Source organism: Brassica oleracea, chromosome C8 (assembly GCF_000695525.1).
Source record: "Brassica oleracea var. oleracea cultivar TO1000 chromosome C8, BOL, whole genome shotgun sequence".
In the NCBI taxonomy this organism is placed as follows: domain Eukaryota; kingdom Viridiplantae; phylum Streptophyta; class Magnoliopsida; order Brassicales; family Brassicaceae; genus Brassica; species Brassica oleracea.
Genome location: NC_027755.1, coordinates 24071180 through 24095264, shown reverse-complemented (window position 1 = coordinate 24095264; position 24085 = coordinate 24071180). Strand labels below are relative to the sequence as shown.

General features: G+C 34.4%; 3 protein-coding genes across 3 annotated transcripts; all 3 read left to right on the top strand.

Annotated features, from left to right (window-relative positions):
• The first annotated feature begins 2697 nt into the window (after window positions 1-2697).
• On the top strand, window positions 2698-4171 carry LOC106307596. Its single transcript, XM_013744590.1, has 5 exons — window positions 2698-2865; window positions 2947-3138; window positions 3246-3380; window positions 3463-3609; window positions 3672-4171. Exons 1-5 carry the CDS (start codon window positions 2806-2808, stop codon window positions 3984-3986), a joined length of 849 nt encoding a protein of 282 aa, XP_013600044.1. The 5' UTR covers window positions 2698-2805; the 3' UTR covers window positions 3987-4171.
• Window positions 4172-10929: 6758 nt separating this feature from the next.
• On the top strand, window positions 10930-12390 carry LOC106307595. Its single transcript, XM_013744589.1, has 5 exons — window positions 10930-11091; window positions 11173-11361; window positions 11467-11601; window positions 11693-11839; window positions 11906-12390. Exons 1-5 carry the CDS (start codon window positions 11032-11034, stop codon window positions 12239-12241), a joined length of 867 nt encoding a protein of 288 aa, XP_013600043.1. The 5' UTR covers window positions 10930-11031; the 3' UTR covers window positions 12242-12390.
• A 745-nt stretch (window positions 12391-13135) lies between these two features.
• On the top strand, window positions 13136-14878 carry LOC106307597. The gene is made up of 4 exons (XM_013744591.1): window positions 13136-14148; window positions 14232-14414; window positions 14521-14649; window positions 14733-14878. Exons 1-4 carry the CDS (start codon window positions 14089-14091, stop codon window positions 14787-14789), a joined length of 429 nt encoding a protein of 142 aa, XP_013600045.1. The 5' UTR covers window positions 13136-14088; the 3' UTR covers window positions 14790-14878.
• Window positions 14879-24085: the final 9207 nt, after the last annotated feature.

The window sequence follows — 24085 nt, the reverse complement described above, 5'->3', positions numbered from 1 at the left end:
TGAGCTTAGGGGAGTGCCGTATCTGATTTTCAATCGCGAGAGCCTGAGCAGGCTAGCGACAGCAGTAGGAAAGCCAGACTCCCTCGCTCCTGAAACTGAGCGGAAGGAAAATTTCCAAGTTGCGAAGCTCTATGTTCGTGTCGACCTTACGCAAGAACTCCCGTCAAAAATTATCTCGGGTTTCTCTAATGGTAAGAAGTTGAGATCTCAGTCTCCTATCCATGGCTCCCCCTAAAGTGTGAGTCATGTGGTAAGTATGGTCATCTCCGTACCAAGTGCTGTTCTCTGGCCACTGGAACAATGGAAGGAAGGAATCGCTCTGTTAGCCCAGAGACAGAGAGGGTTACAAAGAGAAACAATCCGAGGACTGGTCGTGCTCGGAGAAACCCTCCTATTAACACTACTCACGCAGACAACTCTGTAGGAAAAGAGGGTGAAAAGGAGAGCACTACAGATGAACAAAACTTAGAGGAGGGTGAAATTCCGGCTGAAGGTTTGTCTACAGGAGATGTTGTTGGAGACTCACTTGCTGGAACCTCGGTTGGTCAAGACTCAGTTGCCGGGAATGGCTGCTCAGACCAAGCCGTTGGGACAGAACCTCAAGATTCAGTCTTATCAGGACATCAGGAAACTCAAATGTTGAGGGCAGGGACTAAGGCCGCTACCTCAGTAAATAATGCTATGCGAGGATCTGTTATTCCATTGGGGACAGCGGACCAATCAGAGCATGAAGCACCTTTCTTCTTGGTTGATCGCCGGAAGTGTGGCCGCAAGTTCGCAAAATTTCTATAAATTATCTATGTCGAAATTTTTTGCATGGAATGTTAGGAGTCTCAACAGTGATAGACGCCACTCCATGGTTAAAAACTGGATTAATATCCAGAGACCACTTTTCGGAGCGTTTTTGGAAACGCATGTTCAAGAAAATAATGCAAGTAGGATTAATAATGCTATTCCTCATGGATGGCGACTCTTTGGTAATTACGACCATCACTCTTCTGGTCGGATTATAGTGGTATGGGATCCTTCTGTCCGTGTTTTCATCTATAAATCGTCTCCACAAGCTGTCACGTGTGGAGTTTTTCTTATGGCGGAGAATGTAAATTTCACAGTCACTTTTGTCTACGGTTTTAATACTATTGAAGAGTGGATTGCCTTATGGGAAGAGCTTGTCTACATACATGATTCTACCTTAGCTCACAGCTCCCCATGGACTGTTCTCGGAGATTTTAATCAGATTATCCGCTTAAGTCATCACTCAGGCTATCCGTCTTCGATTATTGACCCCTCCGGTATTGATGACCTTGTCGGTACTATGCAAGATGCTGAGCTTTTCGAGTGTCAGGCAAAAAGCCTTCCCTTCACTTGGTGGAACAACAATGACTCTGATCCCATATCCAAAAGGATTGATCATGCTCTTGTCAACCTCGATTGGTCTACTGCCTTTCCAGATTCTTTCGCGGACTTCTTACAGCCAGACCAATCCGACCACGCTCCATGTGTTGTTAATATCCCTTCTCTCTGCAGACGCCGACGAAAACCTTTCAAGTTCTACCACCACCTTATTGATCACCCGGATTTCTCTTCGGTGGTCTCTACTGCGTGGGCAAATGCTATGTTATTGTTGTTATAGGCTGAGTTCAAGAGAGATTAAAGAATGTCAAAGAGCAAAGCTTGGTTAAGACTCTTGAGACAGAGATAGAGACTACTCATGATCAGACTAGAGACGAGGAGAAGTTAGAGAAGCAATTACAAGCTTGGAGAAATAATCATTCATGGATTGATCAACCTCCTAAGGTTCAGGTATGATCAGAGGCCCAAAAATTTCTCAAAACATAAAAGTAGGTAGTATTCAAACAAAATTGATTTTGCAGGTGAAAACACAAAACGGTTCGTCTTGCACATTTGAATGTAGAAGTCAACGTGGAATTGTCTCCTGAATCAGTCTACAACATTTTCACTCATCCAGATAACAAACGATACTTCAAGAACATCAAGGTGCTTGCATGGTCTCTGTCTTGTATGATTAAAAAATAGTATTACATGAATACTTGAGGCAATTTTCTTAATCCCAAAACAGGAATACATATCAAGAAACGTTTTGAAGGAGGAAGGACCAATGCAGACCGTGGAGGTGAAGCAAGCTGCGGCCTGGAAGTTCCTGTGGTGGGCTGGAACATTCCCTGTAAATCTAATTGTACAAGAAAACCGAAAACATCTCACCGTAAGATATATCTTCACAAGAATCATTAATTTTGTTCTGTATTCACCACTTCAAATTGTTTTTTTTCTCCCTTTATTGTCAAGAGCAGTCAAAATATAATGAAGAGAAAACAATGTTCATGAAAATGTTTGAGGGTTCTGGGAGAGTAGAGCCATTGTTTATAGACGAACATTTGTGTGACCGCTTAAAACCAAAAACACAAGAAGATTCTATACTTGTAGCAATGGACGAGGGAGGACAATCGCATAGATCCTGCCATTGATTAAACATTGAAAAAAATATTGGACTCTACCAAAAACCGAACATGCACTTTGGTGGGTTTTCATTTTTCTGAGAACTTGGGTCTTCTCTTTCCCCAGAAAGGTCTCGCTTGTACGTCATGTAATCACGAGAATTGAGCTGCCCACTTCATTTTTTCGCCATGCATAAAACTTAACGTACACCATTCTCTCAAAGTGCAGAATATACTTTAACTGGCATTCCACAAACCATAATATATATACGCAAGTTTTAGATCGTCATTTACTCTTCCTCTCATCAGGTAAGTATTAGTTTTGGTGGGCTAAACTTTCGAATAGAAAATGGGTGTATTCCCTGGATTTGGTAGCTGGATCAGTAAGAACAGTCAACAGCCTCTTAAGGTCAGCTTATATCATCAATCAGAGGACCTGAGGAAGTCAAATAGATATATAAGCACATTTTTATTCTGTTTCTTGATGTAGGCCAAGTCAAAAGGATCTGAAAATGTCGAATCTAAGTTGGTGTCAGAGAAAGACACTAATAGTAATGCTCCTGCTAACAAGAGGAAGAAAAGGAAAGAACACTATGATGAAAAAGAGGAGAGGATACAACATATACTTTGGCATGAAGAAGAGAAGAAGCATCCTTGGCAAAATCCCCCTCCCAAGGTCAAGGTAAAGAAAAAAATATCCAAACAAAATATAATACCCAAAAATCCTTTTGCCTTGGTAGAATCAAGAACAAGATCTTTAAAATTTCTTTAATTTTTTGATCTTTGAAGGTAACAACTAAGAAGGGTGTTTACCATATGAACTTAGAAATGACCATAGGAGCGGCGCCTGAATTAACCTACTTATGGTTGATTGATTCATGGGGCAGTCATTTTTATGATGAGAAGAAGCGGCGAGACCTTATGGTTTTCTTTTCTGATCATTATATGATTCCAATTTGGTATTAAATATACATGAGATTGTGATATTTTTTTGTTTATTATCAAGAAAAACATATCAATAAAGGTTTTGACGGAGGATGGTCCGAGGCGGGTCATCCAGGTCGAGAAAGCTGTGGTTTATGACTTCTTTTCGCTGACTTCTATTCCTATCCCGTTACATCTAATTGTGGAAGAAAACGAAAAAGATCTTACGGTAAGAAGCTTCTCTCACAAGAATCAACACCTTTTTTTGTACCTAACTCAGCTTACTGACAGGGAAAATATAAGAAAGAGAAAGTAATGTTGATGAAAGTGTTCGAGGGCAACTATAAACTGGAGCCTGTATATGTAGATCAGGAGCGGTTGTGTAAAAAGAGGTTACCAAAAAGTCAAGAAGAATATAAAAAATGCAGTGGTGGCCAAGGAAAGATTGCGACAAAATTGATCATAAACCAATACTTTGAGCCATATCCTCCATTTAATCTACCGCCGCTTTCTTGGTACATCCGTGGGAACACCATCAAAACCTCCAAAAATTTGCTCAATGCACTTCAGGACACGGCTAAGATTATACGAAGTACGAAAGGTTGAGTTGAGCTGCCCGAAGAATATGCCAGATTGAGACGTCAAATGAGACTTTCTTAGTTTTATATTTTATTAGTGTTTATAAAAAAATAAAGTAGATGAAGTTTTTATAGTTAAAATAATATTTGTTAGTAATTTCAGTTATAACACTTTTTTGAAAAAGTGAGTTATAATACTTACTTTCAGGACATTATGTTTGAATTTGAAAACTTCTTTAAAAGATCGTACATTCGTATGCATTCAAACACAATTAGTGATCATTTGTTTATTTAGCTAAAGACTTTTCGACGAATCATAAGACAAACAATATAAAGTTTATTGAAATCCTTAATTTTTGAAAAATAGAAAATTGTCATCAAACATACAAAAATTGTTTATCACGTATTATTGACTATAGGTAACCGCAGCTGATTTTTTTTTGTAAAAAAAACTGAGAATACTTAAAATTATTTACAATCTAACATGTCGCCAGAAATATTAAGTGTGTTGGATTTGTTATCAGTTGACACAAACAATAGTTCAAATTTGACTACATAAGTTTATTGATTAATTGTGGAAGAACAAAATACAAGAAAATATATATTTTATTGTTTTAAATTTAGTGTCCTTTATAACCGTTGATGAGATTGGATTATTTGAAAAAAAAAGTTATATGTTTAATAATTCTAGAAAAAATATATAAAAAGGTATCCCCTAGACTATATTTGCGAAGTGATTTTGTCACATGTCTTTTCTACGATCAATTTCACACAAAAAATATGACATGACTACTGAAATTGATGACATGTCTTATAGCTTAATATAACATGGACAATTGCATTTAATGTTAATTTATATTTTTGGTAAACTTTTTAAAATATAGTAATAATTCATATATTACATTTAATGTCAATTTATATTTTTTAGAATATGAGAATAACTCATAAATCATCATTAAAATAAATATATTCAAATATGACATTATAAATTTCTAAATATAATTTAATTATATAATTTTAAATTATACAATTTTATTATTAAAATTTTCAAAAATGTATACACTTTTTTTAGAAAATTATAAAAATTTAATCGTAAAATCATTATTTTTTATATATCTACAAATTTTATAAATATTGTTTAATTTTAATTTTTGGTAATTATGCAACTTTTACAAATTTATTTAATATATTTAATTAAAATAAATAGATAGAAAAAATCTATCTAAGATTATAATTTCAAATATATACATGTATATTCTTAAATATAATTTTTATGTTTAATTAAATTAAATTTATATTAAAATATTGATACGAAAAAAAAAATTTATAATATTAATAAAAATTTGTTTTATAATAATAATTTATATTTATCTGTTAAAAAATATTTTAAGTTTTTTTTACTGCAAGACACCCTAGTAGTTTGTAAATTACCTTAGGTAATGTAAACCGATAGATCGACACTAACGAACTACGCAATAAACCTACGTGAAGACATGAAAAAAGCAAACATGGAAAACACTAGTTTTAAACACTAGTTTTGTTCAATGAACATACACAAATAAAATATTCGTAAACACATGAATGAAAATTACGGGCTTAATTATTAATCGTCTTTTAAAATGTGTCTGGTCCATTATTTTTTTTTCTTTTTGACAACATCACTTGAGACTAACTAGAATCTCCAACTGGTCTAGCGAGCCAAACCGGTGGAGTTGAATCGACGTAAACCAAAGCTGAAGGAGAACTCTTTGCACCGCGTGCAAGTTTGTCCGTCAAGGTATTTTGTGCTCTAGGAATATGTCTGATCCGGAAGTGAGCGAAGAAAGTCTTACTGCGCTTGAATTATTCCATGTGTGTAGAGAAAGCAGGTCATTCTTTAGGTGTCGACACCATCTTCACCAGCTGGAAACAATCCGTCGCAAAAACTACATCAGAATATTGGAGGGTCTTCATGCATTCCATTGCCCAAATTAGTGATTCACATTCATCCTGCAGAGGTGACAAACTTCTGCGAAGATTCATTGCCCCCTCATGACATCTACCGATCCACTCTTTCTACAAAACCACCCTTGTCCTGTAAACATGTCGTCCTCTGGTCCATTAATATTCCAAAATTTTAAAAGGGCCGATAAGATATTTTCTGAAAAATGTTAAATCCCCTATATATTAATTGAGAAGCATTTAAAAAATTAGAACCCTAATTTTGTATTAATTAAAAAAAACTATAATCCTATGTGGCACTTCTAAATACCTTCTAAATTACATTTCAAAGAATTCTAGAGCATCTAACATGAAGTATAGTTTAAAAATATACTAACAACATTATATAACCCAAAATATAAGAAATATGTATTCTTTCCTTAAATAAAAGCTACGGAATTACATAATATGATTAACATATATATGACAATTAATGACAATGAATAATAAAGATTTGATAACAATTTTTGCATCCTTCTTCATTTTTGTTTAATTTTATATTATTAAAAATATTAAACAATCACATTAACCATATAATAAAAAATTAGATTTTTTTTCTTATATATTATATTTTGATTTTTTTTAAATGACTTTGAAATTACATAAATGAGGAAATTTTATATGTTATATTTAATTTTTTTTTAAACGACTTAAAATTACAAAAATAAGGAAACCTTATATATTTTATTTTTCTTATATGTTTGATTTTTTTTATATGTTATATTTTGAATTTTTTAAAACGACTTTAAATTACAAAAATGTAAGTTTTTCTTAATCAAACAACTAAAAGCATTAAAATAACATGTATCAATTCGATGGTTGATCTGAAACTTTTCATAACCATATGGAAGATAAATGTCAAAATAATTCAACTGTGGAAACAATACTGTTCAATTTTTTCAAAAATGTGTTTGGGGGAAAAAATAATGTTTTTGTGTCATAATTTGTTAACCAATAATATATTAATCATAGTTTAGTTCCACCATTTTTAATAAAAAAAATGATACGGTCCATCTAGAGGTGTTCAATCCGGATATCGGTTCGGTTTCGATTTGATTTTTTTGGTTTTTCGATATTTTGGTTTATGAAAAATAGCTACCATATTAAAACCATATTTACTTTGGTTTAGTTTGGTTTATATACCGTCGGTTTTCGGTTTATTCAGTTTTATATCAAAATACCAAAATACCATAAATTCGGTTAAAAAAAAGTATTTTATGGATTTTATTTATATTATTAGATACTAGTTTTTATATAACATGAAGATATTTCGGTTTTTACTATTTAAAATAATTAGTAAACATATTAAGTTAATAATTATAATAGTTTTTACATAATAGAAATTAGTAATCCAGAATATTATAAATAACTAAATCTAAACACTCATATTTGTTAACAAGAGGGTAAACGTTATGTTTTATTTAATTTGACAAAAATAAAATATAACTTTTAACTTAAAACAAAATATTAAGTTACTAAAAACAACGTTTCAATTTAAAAATCAAATTAATAAAATAAATTATGTATATATTCTTAATTATATTATAAACTTTACATATAGTTATACTACTATATTTTAAATGATCGGTTTATTCGGTTTGATCGGTTTATATACCAAACCATTTCCATATACTGCGGTTTTAAAAAATGACATCCATTCGGTATATTTGGTATTACCAAGTCCAAACCACTTTCTCTATTTCGGTTCGGTTTTAATTGGTTCGATTTTGTCGGATTGAAAATCCCTAGGTCCGTCCATCGGAAAGAAATTATATAATAACAACAAAAAAATTGTATATGTATAAATAAAATAATTAAATATATAAAAAAAATTATCGATAATATATACAAATAAATTTACCATGCGCCAACGCGCAGGTCTTCTCCTAGTTTATCATTAAAAAGAGAACTTTCTACAACTTCTTTTTAATGCTTGATATCTTGCATATTTTCATTTTTTTAGCCATTCATTCTTGTACATTTTGATCATATCAACTAGAATTTAGTCATCTTTAGATAGCATTATGCATGCATGAGTCTTTATTAGGTGCTGGAATGTGCTATGGAGTTTTTGAGGTGGTTAGAAACATTTGTGATGCAAAAAGGTGAAAGATGAACATGGGTGAAGGCCTTAAAGATATCTTCAGTTGCTAAGATTTTGGGAAGCCATAGTAAATTGAGTGAGCTTTCCAATGGAAGTGGTTTCAACTCATTTGGAGCTGTATTGGAGGAGTTATGATCGATTTTCTAGAGGCATATCAACCCTGGTAGACCACCGCGGGTTGGACGACCCGCGCGGACGACCAATGACGACCCATCACGGATAGACCACCGCGGGTTGGACGACCCGACCTCTACCCAGATCACATTTTCAGCTTGTCGAATTTTAGTGTTTTTAAAGGGTTTTTTAGACTTTTTAATGGAAACCATTAGGTTTTCCAGTGGTTGTATAAATACCCTTGTTATCCCAAAGTTGGGACTTATCTTGTTTTCTATCTAATCAAAACCACTTTTGGGGTGAAAGATCTAATCTTGATCATTATATTTGTGTTTGCTTGATTGCTTGATCATTAATCATGTTTAGACTTAGATCAACTGATGATTTAGTGTCTATCATGATAATGAGTGAGTAGTCATCTTTGGATTCATAAGTTAGGATGATTAGGATGATTAAGTGATGATCATTATATTTGTGTTTGCTTGATTGTTTAATCATTAATCATGTTTAGACTTAGATCAACTGATGATTTAGTGTCTATCATGATAATGAGTGAGTAGTCATTTTTGGATTCATGGGTTAGGATGATCTAGAATGTATAGAATAGATTAATATATTTCTTTCTTAATTGAGTGATTTTAATGCTAATCTAGAGTTGGCCATTTCATATTAGAAATCTAGACATTTCATCGCCTGAAAGATGTTCGATGAAATGTCTGAGCCAACTCAACATGCTCTTAACTTACCCTACCAAAGACATTTGATGTTAGGGGAGTTTTGATAGTTGAATGATTTATTCTTAATGATTGTTTGATTGACACAAACCAAAGAAATTTGATGTTTGATCAATGAGAGTAAATGAGATTTTGTCATGACAAAGAACTAGCTTAGAATTATCTAGACTTAGGGAAATGTGTTGATTGAAGCTTGCCATTTTAGATTAAATCTTAGTCATCTAAATTCAAATTCCTATACCCATGGTTTCTCTTTTATCCATTTGCTTGAAAGTTTGCTAGTTAATTGTGTTAGAGTCTTGATAGTTTGATCTAATCACTTCACTATATTGGATGCACTTAGCTTAAGAATGAACTTGTATTCTCATTGAATTGAAACACTTAGAAATGGATTGACATCTAAAATACTACATTGATTTGAACCCTTGAAAAGTCCTTATCAAAGCTCTATCGACTGATCTGGTCAGCTTCCAGAAAAACGTACTTCATACTATAGAGTGATACCTATCACACCGTATGATCTAAGTTTGGAATACTTTCCGACTAAAGTCAAAGAGGGACCGATCGTCTGTTACAGCCAACCATGTTAATCACTTGGATTCAAAATTAGCCAAGAAATGATAAATTAGTTCTGGGAGGACTCCAACCTATAACTGATGGTACACACTTGCGTCATCTCATTTCTCAAATTGTGTGACTGTTCCTGTGTGACTCTGTTTCTCAACTTGTGTGACTCTATTTCTCAAGTTTGATTTAAATAAATTTGAAAGTGAAATAGAATCGAAACTCTACTCGTGTCTACTCCCGCAAATCTTCTACTTCAAACCATATTTAATGATCGAAATACGGTTACGGACGCCTTTGTCAATGGAGAGTTACACAGTTCTTATTACTATTCTTTTTGTTCCATTTACTTTACTTGGACGTTACCGGGTCGGGTTGGGTTGGATCGAAGAATCCAAAAAATAACATTTGAAAACTCCGGTGTCAAACCCATGAATCAAGGAAGGAAGAACTAAATTTTTGTAAGCTTTGGGGATTTGTAAAATTTTAGGTTAATATAAAAAGAAATGTGGATCAAATATTTTTTGGGTTTTAAATGAAAAACCTTTCATTTAAATAAAATGCAAGAATAAAAAATTTCACATTTTTTATGATAAGAAAAATTTTATAGTATAAATAGGAGACACTTTTATCAAAGTTCAATAGCTTGTGAAGATACTATGGAAAAAGACGGAGAGGGACCATTATGCAAACTACACACGTACCACTGGAACGGGCTTGGGATTGGGTATTGAGTCTTTTTGGAGCAAATTCATACTAAATGTTTTGTATAATTTTCTAGATAAATCCTAACGGATTGTGTCTAATTCATTTCGATAAATCTAAAAGTTTGGATGTATCAAGATAATTCAGCGAAAACTTCCAGATAATCATCGAAATATATATTCCCTCTCTCGCGATATAAACATGAATATTTCCAGAATATTCTTTCTTTTATTGTTATCTTTAGCTTCGAGTTCACATATTTTGTTCGGGGTGTTGCAAACTGTCTCATCGTGGCTGTATCTTGGGATTAAAAAAATCGCACACAAACCGTTACACATTATGGCTATTTATTAAGTTAAAGAAAGATATCAAATTTCGACTCCACCAATTCGTCTATTTCTTTACCAATTTCTAAAATGTTTTCATACTTTATATTATTTTTATCGCTTTTGTTTTGTGATTTTTCAATCAGGATTTTTGCGGTTCTTTCAATCTTTAACTCAATAAATTCGCTTCTTGCTTATAGCTTGAATTGGATTGAACACTAGCAACATAAACGGACTTCAGCCTGACAAGTTTTACGGAATAAACTTTAAACAGTGGCAGCAAAGGATGCAAAAAAGTTCTGGCTTGTACGTCATGTAATTCACGAGAAATGAGCTGCCCACTTCATTATTTCGCCATGCATAAAACTTAACGTACAACATTCTCTCAAGATGCAGAATATACTCTTTCTTTTCTTTTTTGCTAAAAAGATGCAGAATATACTTTAACTAACATTACAGAAACCATTATATATAGACACAAGCTTTAAAATCAACATTTTACTCTTGCTCTCATCAGTTTTGGTAGGCTAAACTTTCGAATAGAAAATGGGTGTATTCCCTGGATTTGGTAGCTGGATCAGTAAGAACAGTCAACAGCCTCTTAAGGTCAGCTTATATCATCGATCAGACGACCTGAGGAAGTCAAATAGATATATAAGCACTTTTTTATTCTGTTTGTGAATGTAGGCCGAGGCCAAGGGATCTGAAAATGTCGAATCTAAGTCGGTGTCAGAGAAAGACACTAAAAATAATGCTCCTGCCAAGAAGAAGAAGAAAAAAGAATATTATGATGAAAAGGAGAAGATTAGACAAGAAAAACTTTGGCATGAAGAAGAGGAGAAGCATCCTTGGCAAAATCCCCCTCCCAAGGTCAAGGTAAGAAAAAAAATTACCAAACAAAATATAATACCCAATTTTTGTTTGGCTTGGTAAAATCAAGAACAAGATCCTTAAAGTCTCTTATATTTTTGATCTTTGAAGGTGACAACTAAGAAGGGTGTTTACCATATGAACTTAGAAATTACCTTGGGAGCGCCGCCTGAATTAATCTACTTATGGTTGATTCATCCACACGGCAGTTCGTTTTTGGATGAGAAGAAGTGGCGCGACCTCATGGTTTTCTTTTCTGATCATTATATGTTTCCAATGTGGTATTCAATATATAGCAATAGATGAGACTGTGATATTGTTTTTGTTTATTATCAAGATAACCAAATCAAAAAAGGTTTTGATGGAAGATGGTCCAAGGGAGGTTTTCAAGGTGGAGAGATCTGTGGTTTATGACTTCTTTTCGCTGACTTCTGTACGTATCCCGTTACATCTAATTGTGGAAGAAAACAGAAAAGATCTTACGGTAAGAAGCATCTCTGACAAGAATCAACACACCTTTGTGTTTGTACTTAACTCATCATACTGACAGGGAAAATATAAGAAAGAGAAAGTAATGTTGATGAAAGTGTTCGAGGGAAACTATAAAGTGGAGCCTTTATATGTAGATCAAGAACGCTTGTGCAAAAACAGGTTACCAAAGAGTCCAGAAGAATATAGAAAATGTAGCGGTGGCCAAGGAAAAATTGGGTCAAAATTGACAATAAATCAATACTTTGAGCCATATCCTCCATTTAATCTACCGCCATTTTCTTGGTACATCCGTGGGAACACCGTTAAAACCTCCAAAAATCTGCTCTATGCGCTTCAGAACACGGCTAAGAGTGTACGAATGGCTGGGCCGCTGGAAGAACCACCAAACCGTTGATTAAGACATCTAAAAAAAAAGACATCTAATCAAATGAGACTTTTTTAGTTTTATATTTTTACTCATGTTTATAATAAATAATTGATGAAGTTTCTATAGTTAAAATAATATTTATTAGTCATTTTCAGTTATAATACTTTCAGGACATTATGTTGGAATTTGAAAATTTCTTTAAATAATAGTATGCATTCATACACAATTAGTGATAGCTTGTTTATATAACTAAAAAAAGTTCGACAATCAATAGGACAGAATAGATAAAAAAAATATAAAAAAGGTATAGATTATAAATTTGCTTAGGCAATGTAAACCGATCGACCGACACTAACGAAGGATTCTGCAACATACCTAGGTAAAGACATGAGAGAAAAAACATGGAAAACACTACTTTTGTTCAATATATTCTTAATACAAATGGATGAACATTACAGGTTTAATTATTAAATGACTTTTGAAATGTGTCTGGTCCATTTATGTTCCAAAATTTAAAACCCGTCACTTTTTTTTTGAAATAATGTTAAAATTATTCATTTCAAAAAATCTCTTTATACCTTGTGTGACTGTTTCTCAAGTTTGATCTAAATTTTATTTAAAAGCTAAAATAGAATCGAAACTCTGCTAGTGTATACTCCCGGTTTGCAAACCAAGCTTGCAGAAGCGAATCTTCCATTTCCAACCATATGTAACGGCAAAATACCGTTACAGACGCCTTTGTCAATAAATATTAGGTGACCTGCAGAGTTTTTATTGTTGGAGGTGGCTTCTGCCCTTCAACAAAACTTATAAGATAATGGGCTCAGCCTATTTAAAATAGATTGCTAGAAAAAATGCTAGACATCATTTGTTTATAAAATAAGGAAACACCCTCTCTCTCCGAAAGGGATCATTTTTCTCTTCTTTTTCATCTTCTCTCATTTTTAAAGAAAAAACACTCTCTAGAGAGAGAACACCTTATCACATGCCTTTTTCTAGGCACATGTATGTCTCATTGTTGTAGAACTACAATTGACTTGATCCCTACCAAAAAATATGTTATGTAAGCATCCCTTCAGTGGTCCAACCACAATCATTAAACCTCTTTTATTTTCCATCTATCTAGTTCAAGCTCAACATGAAGGCTTCTCAAATCTGTCCATTCCTAGCACATCACCGATTTCGGTTCAAACACTTATTATCATTCTTTTTCTTTCACTTACTTTAGTTCGACCCGGGTCGGATCGAAGAATCTAAAAAATATCATTTGAAAACTCGAGTCAGATTGCGCGGTAACCGGGGAATCAGGGAAGGAGTGACATTCACAATAAATAATATCAAAGGAGGGAGAGCACAGGAGACGTGCCTACGCTCACTCACAGTAATTGCCACACCCTAACTTCTCTGTCAAGTCAGGTTTAGAAAATCTCTGCTTTAATCTCTCTGTTCATCTCTATGCTCTGTTATGATAACTTATGCTTGAAAATGTGGATGGGTTATTATAAGCACAAGATACTCTGGTCCCGGTGGTTCAACATTCATCTATGGTCATCAAATGAAATCTAGTGAATCTGCTATCATCCGTATGTAAAACCTCTTGAGAAAGTAACCCTAATAAATTACGTATTCTTGATTCAAGGACTGTACTTAAAAAGGAACATGCTTTTTGATGGGTCTCCTCTTTCCTCAAAAAGGTCTCGCTTGTTCGTCATGTAATTCACGAGAGTTGAGCTGCCATGCATAAAACTTAACGTACACTATTCTCTCAAGATGGAGAATATACTATTCCAGAAACCATATAATATACACAAGCTTTAGATCGTCATTTACTTTTGCTCTAATCAGTTCTGCTAGGCTAAACTTTCGAACAGAAAATGGGTGTATTCCCTGGATTTGGTAGCTGGATCAATCAGAACAGTCAACAGCCTCTTAAGGTCAGCCTTATATCACCAATCATAGGAGCTGATCGATGAAGCCAAATAAATATAAAACACATTTTTATTGTTTGTTCATGTAGGCCGAGTCCAAGAGATCTGAAAATGGCGAATCTAAGTCGGCGTCAGAGAAAGACACTAACAATGCTCCTGCTAAGAAGAAGGAGGAGGTGGTATATTATGATGAAAAAGAGGACACGAGACAAGGACTTTGGCATGAAGCAGAGAAGAAGCATCCATGGCATAATCCACCTCCCAAGATCAAGGGAAGAAAAAAATCACTCAAACACAATACAATACTCAAAAAAAAAATTGCCTTGGTAGAAATAATAACAAGATCCTTAAATTTTCTTATATTTTTGATCTTTGAAGGTGACAAATAAGAAGGGTCTTTACCATATGAACATAGAATTGACCGTGGGAATGACTCCTAATATTGTCTACTACGTGTTGACTGAAAGCGATCCGTTTTTCGATAGGAAGAAGTGGCGCGACCTAATGGTTATCTTTGCTGATCATTATATGATTCGAATGTGGTATTAAATATAGTCAATACTTGATATGTTTATTTTTTTGTTATCAAGAAAAACACATCAAGAAAGGTTTTGAAGAGAATGGTCCGAGGCGGATCGTCATGGTAGAGAAAGCTGTGGCTTATGACTTCCTTTCGCTGACGATTATATCTATCCCGATACATCTTACTATGGAAGAAAACAGAAAAGATCTTACGGTAACAAGCTTTCTCTCACAAGAATCAACAACACCTTTGTGTTTGTATTGATGAAACCTAACTAATTCAGCTTATTGGACAGACAAAATATAAGAAAGAGCAAGTATTGTTGATGAAAGAGTTCCACGGCAACTATAAAGTTGAGCCAATATATGTAGATCAAGAACGGTTGTGCAAAAAGAGGCTACCAAAGAGTCCAGAAGAATATAAAAAATGTAGCGGTGGCCAAGGAAGGATTGGGTCAAAATTTACAATAAACCATTACTTCCAACCATATCCTCCATTTAGTCTACCTCCGCTTTCTTGTTTTTTTTTTCCGCTTTCTTGTTTCATCCGTGGGATCACCATCAAAACCTCCAAAAAATTGCTCAACTTGCTTCAGGACATGGCTTTTTCTTTACGACAAGCAGGGCCACATAATTGTTAGAAAATTAGAAGATTATTAGTAAACGTACAAAAACTGTTTATCGCGTATGATTATTTTGTTATCGACTACCGCAGCTGAAATTTTTTTTTTTTTTTTTTTAAGTTGAAACTACTAAAAGTTATTTGTGTTTTTAACATATCATAAGAAAGATCAGATGGACTGGATTTGTTATCAATTGATGGTTCAAATATTTAATTATGATCATGCAAGAAAAAAAAAACAAAAAACTATATTTTAGTGTTTTAAATTTAGATTTTTTGTAAACAATTGATGAGATTCGATAATTTTATGAAAACAAATTTTTTTTCTATTTTTTATTGTTAATAATTTTATATAAATATATAAAACGACAGTTTTTAAATTGGTTTAGCCGTTTAAGCAATGTAAAATGTTAGACGATACTTACGAAGGGCTACGCAATATACCTAGGGGAAGACATGAAGAAACAAACATGGAAAACACTAGCTTTGTTCAATGAACATACGCAAATACCTGTTTGAAAAACGATATTTATACAAATATAAGAATACAAACATATGTAGTGGGTAATACTGGAGGAAACAATTGAAAGAACAAATACATGATTAATTTAAAGGCCCACTAAAGAATTATCACTCTTCTTTTTTTACTTGCTCTGATTTGACATCACTAGTCCTTGGCATCCGGGGTCCCAATTGGATTTCGGTTAAGTCCAATCTGGTTTTGATTTTTTGGGTTTATCAAAATCAGCTCCATTCGGGTTATATGAAAATTCTGTTCGGGACCGGTTCGGGTTCTAGGGTTCGGATCGGGCTAGTATATCTTCAAAGAACTGGTACAACCCAATGTACTTTCAGGTTCGGGTCCCAATCGGTTCTTCGGTTTAACTATACCTGATTTATATCTACTTTGTAACCAAAAAATAAGTAAAATCGATTCTTCGATTTTAAAATACTTGATTTGTACCTATTTTGTAACCAGAACATAAGTAAAATCAGTTCAAAATAAGAAAGGAACATCAGATATTATCATTAAAAATCAAGCGAAAAGTAAACATAGTTATTGATAGAAAAAAAAAACCAGATAAGTGAAAACATAAAACGAAAACCAAGTTCTCATGAAATGAGAAACATTATTCAATGAAAACAAAACCAAAATCTAAAAGCTTCAAGCTTCAACCGCCACATTCAACCATCAAAATTCATGTAACAGGTAATTAGTTTAGATGTTCAATATAATTTGGATACATATTAGGAATTGAGATCATGTTTGGTACAAGTTCTTTTTGTGGATTTTGAATGTTTCGGGTTCTATCGGGTATCCATTTAGGTTCGGGTTCGGTTCGGATAATACTCATAACCTGAAATACCATAATACAAGATCCATTCGGTATTTATATCGGGTTCGGATCGGTTCGGATTCATTTTCAGCGGACTGGATCCGGTTCAGATATTCGGGTTCGGTTTATTTGCCCAGCCCTAGACATCACCATCATGCCAACGGATGAGTGTTTGAATACCTTTTTTTTTTGCCCAACCGCCCAGGACGGATTTACCATAGTATATAAATAAAACACAATCGAATCCAACGAATTGTTCTACAAAACCTTTAAAACATGCTCGAAACAGCCGATTATGGGAAACTTAATTGCCACTCAAATCCTAAGATAACATAGTAAGGAAGAGAGGTATTTTACCACTCAAACCCTACGATAACATAGTCAGGAGAGCTATTTCTCAACTTGTCATCAAGAGTGAGATAGAAATTCAGATGAACTGGATGTTGCACTTGGATGAGAGTCTGGGAAGTCTCATTAGGTTCGATCTCAAATTGTTGTAATCTGACTCTGGTTGAACTCCAATTTTCACAAGTTCGAGTTGCAGTTTTCCCAAGAAATGCCTCATCTGTTTAATCTCTCTACAAGTTCCCCCATATCCTGAGATCTCTAGCACCTTCAGAGGAAGAGACGGTAAACAAGACAGTTTCGGTTTTCGACCACCAATCACTCTCTTATATATGGGACGATGATAGCAAGGGCACACATCTCCACGTCTACCTGTAACTCGATGCAAGAGACCCTGGAATCGTTTAAAAGAGAAAAAAACAATTTGATGTGTGTATAATAATAAATCAGTTGCAAAATGTAATTTTTGTCCATCTAAGAAACTGATACCTTGATGACTAAATTTTGTAGCTTTGGGGTAATTCTGAGCAGACGTGGCAGAACTTGCGAGCTTTTATCCCTGTCGCTCTCGAATCATAAAGTAACGAGGTTGTGGAATTTGAAGATGAATTGGCAGCCGAAATGAAGCGCCTAATGTATGTATTATTATCAAAACCATATATATATATATATACATATTCATAATAGATTTATGATAATGATGAATTATTTGTATTTTAGTTATACTATTTATTTTGATAGTTATATTAATTAGTTAGAATTATTTTTAAAGATTTAAATAGTTTTTACTGATTTTTTTTTGTTTTTTTTATGCATGTCCAGAATTGAATTCCAGTTTTTATTAATAGAATTGAGATTTGTTCTAATTATTACTAAAATATAGTTTATTTTATAAAGCTTCAGCTTCATCAATAAATAAATCAAAAATACCAAAAAAGAATTAAAGAGAGAAAAGAGATAGTACTGACCTCAAGAGAATAAGCAGATAAGTGAAGGATCTTTACGTAACTGGCCATGGATTGTAGCATCACCGAAGATATCATCAAAACCATTCACTACAAGCAAATCATTAAAATCACCTGTCTCGGTATCATCATCATACGTTCACAACGGGTGACGCCAATAATCGAAGATTTAGTCTAGCTTCGACAAGCGGCTCCATGTCGCCAAAACTATCATAATAAACATGGACATAACTAGAAAATTCAACGTAGACAAGGTTTTGTGGACCACCGATGCGAACTTCAATATCTGAGTAAACATCTTTATACTCAGGAAGAAGAAGAAGGTAATAAATCACAAGTCGCTTCAAAGGATAACTTGGCACAAGTCCAATCCAACTTGGCGGGTGTGAAACGCCATCATCGTTACGTATGAACAATTCTTCCAGAACAACATAAGGATGAGCTTGAAATAATAGGAATCATCAATCACGATATCGCCCAGATAAACCGATTTGAGGGATGGGAAAAACCTATCTTCATTTATTTTCTCATCCATAAAAGGTTTATCAGTAAAGTCCATGTGTCCATCAGGGAGATGTTCGATAACGCATCCATCGGATAGTGTAAGCTTAACCAATGTTTTTGACCGAAACAACAAGTCTACTCTATCTTTGTCTATCCGATGAGGACACCGCAAGTGTAGTTCCGATAAGCTGCGTTGTAACGCAACGCGAATCCAATCGTCAACACGAGACTTTTCGTAGCAGCGGCCATTCACGGAGAGAGTCTTGATGGGACAGGTACCTTAAAAGAGCGACTGTCTTGTCCTCAAAATCGGAGAATCCACTACTTGATCTTGCAGTAGCAGCAGCATCTCGGTGGTCGGGATAGAGAAAGATGGATTCATCAAAATCAAGGCTGCTGTCTACAAGAGGGAGCATATTCATCCACCTCTTGGACAGAACCGATGTGGAGCAGCAAGTTTTGTCTGAAGTAAAGACAGGATTATGCCAAGGGCAAACTGCTGATTGAATATCTATGAGATATACACTCCAATTGACCCTTCTGAATTTTAGAACCGAAGCCTGACCCATGAAAGCAAAATTTGATTAGATTTTGGATTATATATGATTAGGTTTTAGCCAGGGGTGGACGTTCGGGTACCCATTCAGGTTCTGTTCGGATCTAATCGGGTTTCGGGTTTTCGGGTTTAAAGATTTCAGCCTCATTCGGGTATTTCTAAATTTCGGTTCGGATTCGGTTCGGATCTTTGCGGGTTTGGTTCGGGTTCGGATAACCCATTTAAATTATTTTTAAAATTTTAATATTCATTATATGCTTAAAATTTCTCAAAATCTATAAAACAAAATAATATATTACATATAAATTTGTATAAAATATGTCAAAATACCTAAAATTAATATATAAATTGGTTTGATTTGAATATTTGGATAGAAAATCAATAGATATTTTAAGCATTTTGGTGTTTTGAATATATTTTAGCTATTTTAAACATTTACTTTTGACTATTTATGTATATTTTCAAGTATTTTAGATAACTTAAAAGTATTTTATATATTTTGGATATTTTTAATATATATTAAATCTAAAAATAAGTAATATATTTAGGTATATAAATCTATTTTACATTCGGGTACCCAAGATACTTCGGTTTGGGTCGGGTTCGGTTTCGGTTCTTTAGATACCAAAATTTTGAATCCGTTCGGATATGTAATCAATTTTGGTTCGGATTTGGTACTACTTTTTCGGATCGGGTTCGGTTCGGTTCTTCGGATCCGGGTTTTTTGCCCAGCCCTAGTTTTAGCAAGTGGTCCTGCAATTTTCCTTTTCTGTTTTGTTTTATATTTTCCGTACCAATTTTAGATGAAAAATAAAATAAAAAAAAAAGACAATAAAAGGAAGAGTTTAGGAAAGTACAAGTGTTTGAATACCTATTCGAAGTTGAATCAAATATTTCAATTTTTTAATATTTTGGTTTAAAATTTGTTTACTCATTTAAATAATTTTCATATTTGGATCAGATTTGATTCGGTAAATTTCGGATTCGAGTATTTTGGGTTATGTCTGAACTTTGTATTAAATATTAAAAACATATATATACAATCTTTTCATTTGAACGCTTTTATTTGTACTAAAATAAAATTCTAAACTTATTTGAAAAAATAATGTTTTTAAATTTGTTTACATGTCATCACCACATTCATTCTCACAAAAAAAATAACATGGCTTAGTTAAAATACTAGGTTAAAACATGCGCTTTACGCGAGATAATCATTATATATATAAATTATTTTATGTATTATATGTTTTTATATTATGAAATAAAAAAAATATATATTTTTTTTTTTGATGAAATGTTAAATTTATTGATCATCATGGAAAAAGAATAGTTATGTACAAATGAATGCTAAACGGGAAACTTCTTTGCTATTCTAAACCTTAATTGTGTTAATCCGAGTACTAAACCATAGCTGCATCAATCCCAACAACCCTTTCTTCTCATAATAATAGCGTGTAGAAAGAACCCGTTGCCTAATCGTCTTCTCGATCATCTTAGCAAGCTGGTGCGCTAGCTGGTCTGGTGCGCTAGCTGGTCGGCTTCGCTGTGTGTGACGTCTCTCATTTCTTTCACGCCATACATAGTAGACAGTGACTTGCAGCGCTAATCTCAGAAGGATAGAGGCAAGCCTGTCGCGTGTAGCACCAAGTATACGAGCCAAAATCTCTGCCCAATCAGGTGAGGGAGCTGGTCGCAGCAAGGAACCACAAATCTGCAACCAAAGGCCTTATGTATATGGACACGCGAAATACAAGTATTCTCTTGATTCTTCTGGTTCACCACAGAAGGGACATCCTTGCATTATCCCCCACACTTTCATTCTAGTCCCCGTAGAGAGCCTATCCTTGACAGCCAACCATGTTACAAAAGCATAGCGGGCACTCCTTGTTTGAACCAGACAAGTTTTTCCCAAGGTACCTTGATATGGCGAGTTCGAATAATGTTCCAAGTGTTAGAAGCGGAGAACTCCTTGCCGTGCTCCTCCTCTCCTCTCTTCCTGATGTATTGAGATTTTGCATGGTTTTAAGCATCATTTCCACACACATTTAGATCATTTAAGATGCATTTAGAGTCTAATTAGGTACATAGCATATGCATGTGTGGTATTTTAGGTATGGAAAATATCAAGTTGAAATATGGAGAGTTTGATGGGCAAGCATGAAAAAAAGGTGCAAAGGAGGCTTCGACCGCGGACGAGTTCTCCGGACTAACCCTGTCCGTAGATTATGGGCAGTGAGGTCGAGTCTGAAATGGAAGATCCGCGGACACCGGCCGCGGACAAAAGCAGTCCGTGGAATCCGGGCAGTGAGGTTGGATCAATTTGTGCTTGGCGGCAGACTAAAACCGCGGACCGAGCCTGTCCGCGGTCCATTCCAAGACCTTCTCACCCATTTGTCCTTCGGGTCAAACCCGGGTTTGTCGGGTCGATCCGGTTCGAGTTTTAAGCTATTATAAATACATTTTAGACCTAATTTTAGGACTTATCTCATTTACTCTCAAGACTTTGTCTAAACTTGTAAAAGCTTGAATCTTTTGATAATCTAAGAAAGTACTTCATCTTATATTTGTGTTTCTCTTGCTCATTAAGATGATTAGCCTTGATTCTTACATGGGTTTAAGGTTTCTCACGGAGATTAGTGAGTATTGACCTTGTGATTCATGGGTTAGATAGATTAGGGTGATTAAGTGGATATTTAGGATGTTTATTGCTTGATTAACATTGTTTTATGCTTGCTAAGAGTTCTTAATGCTAGATTAGACTTGATCACTCTCATCTAGACCTTAATCTATTTTACGCCCGAAAGGTGTTTGTTAAAATGTTTGAATGAACTTAGCATTGTCTTTTACATATTTGGCCAACAGCAGTTGATGTCCGAGATGTTTAAGTGGTTAGTAGACTTCTAATTTATGCATGCTTGAATGTGTTAGCCAACGGGAGTTGATGTTTGATGCATGACTAGCATAGGGATTATTATCACAGAAGTGGATTAATCTATTTTGAATGAGATCTAGACCTATAGACTTGTTGATTATTTTGTTTGAAAATCCTAGATTGAACCTTGATCACCTTATATCAATTATCTTTGCCCATGGATTCATTCATCCTTAGCATTTGATTTTGAACCTTGATCACCTTATATCAATTATCCTTACCATGGATCCATCCTTAGTATTTGATTGAATTCTTGCACTTATTTCTTGATTGGATTTGAGATCACCTTGTTTATATTCCTAGGACATTAGCTTGTTACAAAATCATCCATATTCTTGTTTACTTAGATTAAGGAAGCTTGTGTATTCTTGGTGTTGTAGATCATTAGTTCCTTGTGGATTCGATCCTAAAATGCTACAATGACATACCATTCGATTGTGGTATTGTTGGCACATTAGGTTAATTGGTGTGTGCTTAAACGCTTAATCAATTTGGCGCCGTTGCTGGGGAACTAAGTAGATTTGTCATTAAGATTTCAAACTTTCTTGAGATTAAGCTTTATTTTCTTATGCTTTTGTATAGCTACTAAACTTTTTTCTAGCTTTTGCTATTTTTAGTGATGGCAGCAACCAATTTGCTTGGCCAAAGAAGAGGAAGATACACTTGAAGATCACATTGATGATGATGATGAGCCATATATGGAGGAGCCATTTGATGAAAGTATACTCACACCAGAACAGAGTGTAAAGGTGGATGAGCTTTGCAAAGAGAATCCAATGTTGACAAGAGAGGACATGGCAGTGATGCTCAGGTTAAATCTTATGTCACATCGGGCAACACTAGAAAGAAGAGAGCTCACCGGCATTGAGATAAGAATGGCTCAACAGTCTAAAGAAGTATTTTATTGGGTTCCACCAACCCAGCTGGAAGGTATATGCAATTCGACTTTAGAACTTCATTTTGAGGATATTTGCTTGCCATGTGTTGAAGAGATTGCCTCTGATTTGAATTCTCATGTGGTCATCAATGAATGTCTTGATCTGATATGTGAAACTAGAAAACTAGATGACTTGAGAGTAGAAAACCTTGTTAGAGATCATATCGAAGTTTGTTTTGACAAGAACTATCTTTGTGCTTCAATTGATCTTGAATCTGAGTTTTTGATGCTTGATGAACCTAGACCTCTTCTTGAACTAGCTGATTTAGGGGATGAACTTGATGTTGATAGGCTCTTGTTTGAGATAGAAAACCCCCTTATCAAAAACTTTCATGAGAATGAGAACATCGTGTTTTATTTGATTGATGGAGATAGAGTTGATTACTTTGTTAAAACTTCGTTTGAGTCTGTAGTTGAATTTTTATCTCCACCAAATGCTTTTGATTCTTATGATCATCTGAACCTCAAGGAGCATTTCATAATTCATGTCACATCTTTAGTGAAGCTCTTTGAGAAAAAAATCTGTCTATTTTCTATGGACAGTAGTTTGTGCTCCTTTGCATACTTGGTTCTTTGTTCTTGTAGGAGAAGGACCAAAGGTGCATTGGCTCAACCTTTTGATACTTATGACTAGCAAGCACACAAAGTCAAGCTAGAGACTTAAAACAAGCTCGGAGGAAATCCCATGTTATCCATTGTATATATTTCTTTATCTTTCCTTTTTAGGTTATTTAATAAGTATGGTTGAGGCTTTTCAGGTTGAATCTAGACACCCTCTTTCACTTCTCCGCTTCAGCCCATGTCTACAAGTGAAATAAATCTGAGGCCAAGGGTCCTCTACCACCCAATTCAGCCAATAACTCCAAGTAAGTGTCACCCCAACTTTGTACATATTTAGTTTTCATGTTTATTTTTTTCCCTTAGATCTCTTCTTTGAGCTTACTCTCACACAAGGGACTGTGTGAAGTAAGTTTGGGGGAGAGTCTACTATCTCACATCATTTTCTGTTTCGTTTACTTGCCATGAGTCTCATGCATTGCACTGTGAATACTTATTTGCATAAAAAATCCATCATAAAATTTTGATTTTTTTGAAAATCTTCATGTAGTTTCATTTGATCCATTTACATCTTTTGGATTGAGTCTAGAAGCATTTAGATTGCATTCATGCATTAGGAGAAACCTTGTAAAGAACACATGTCTAGAACTCAATTTGACATCCTA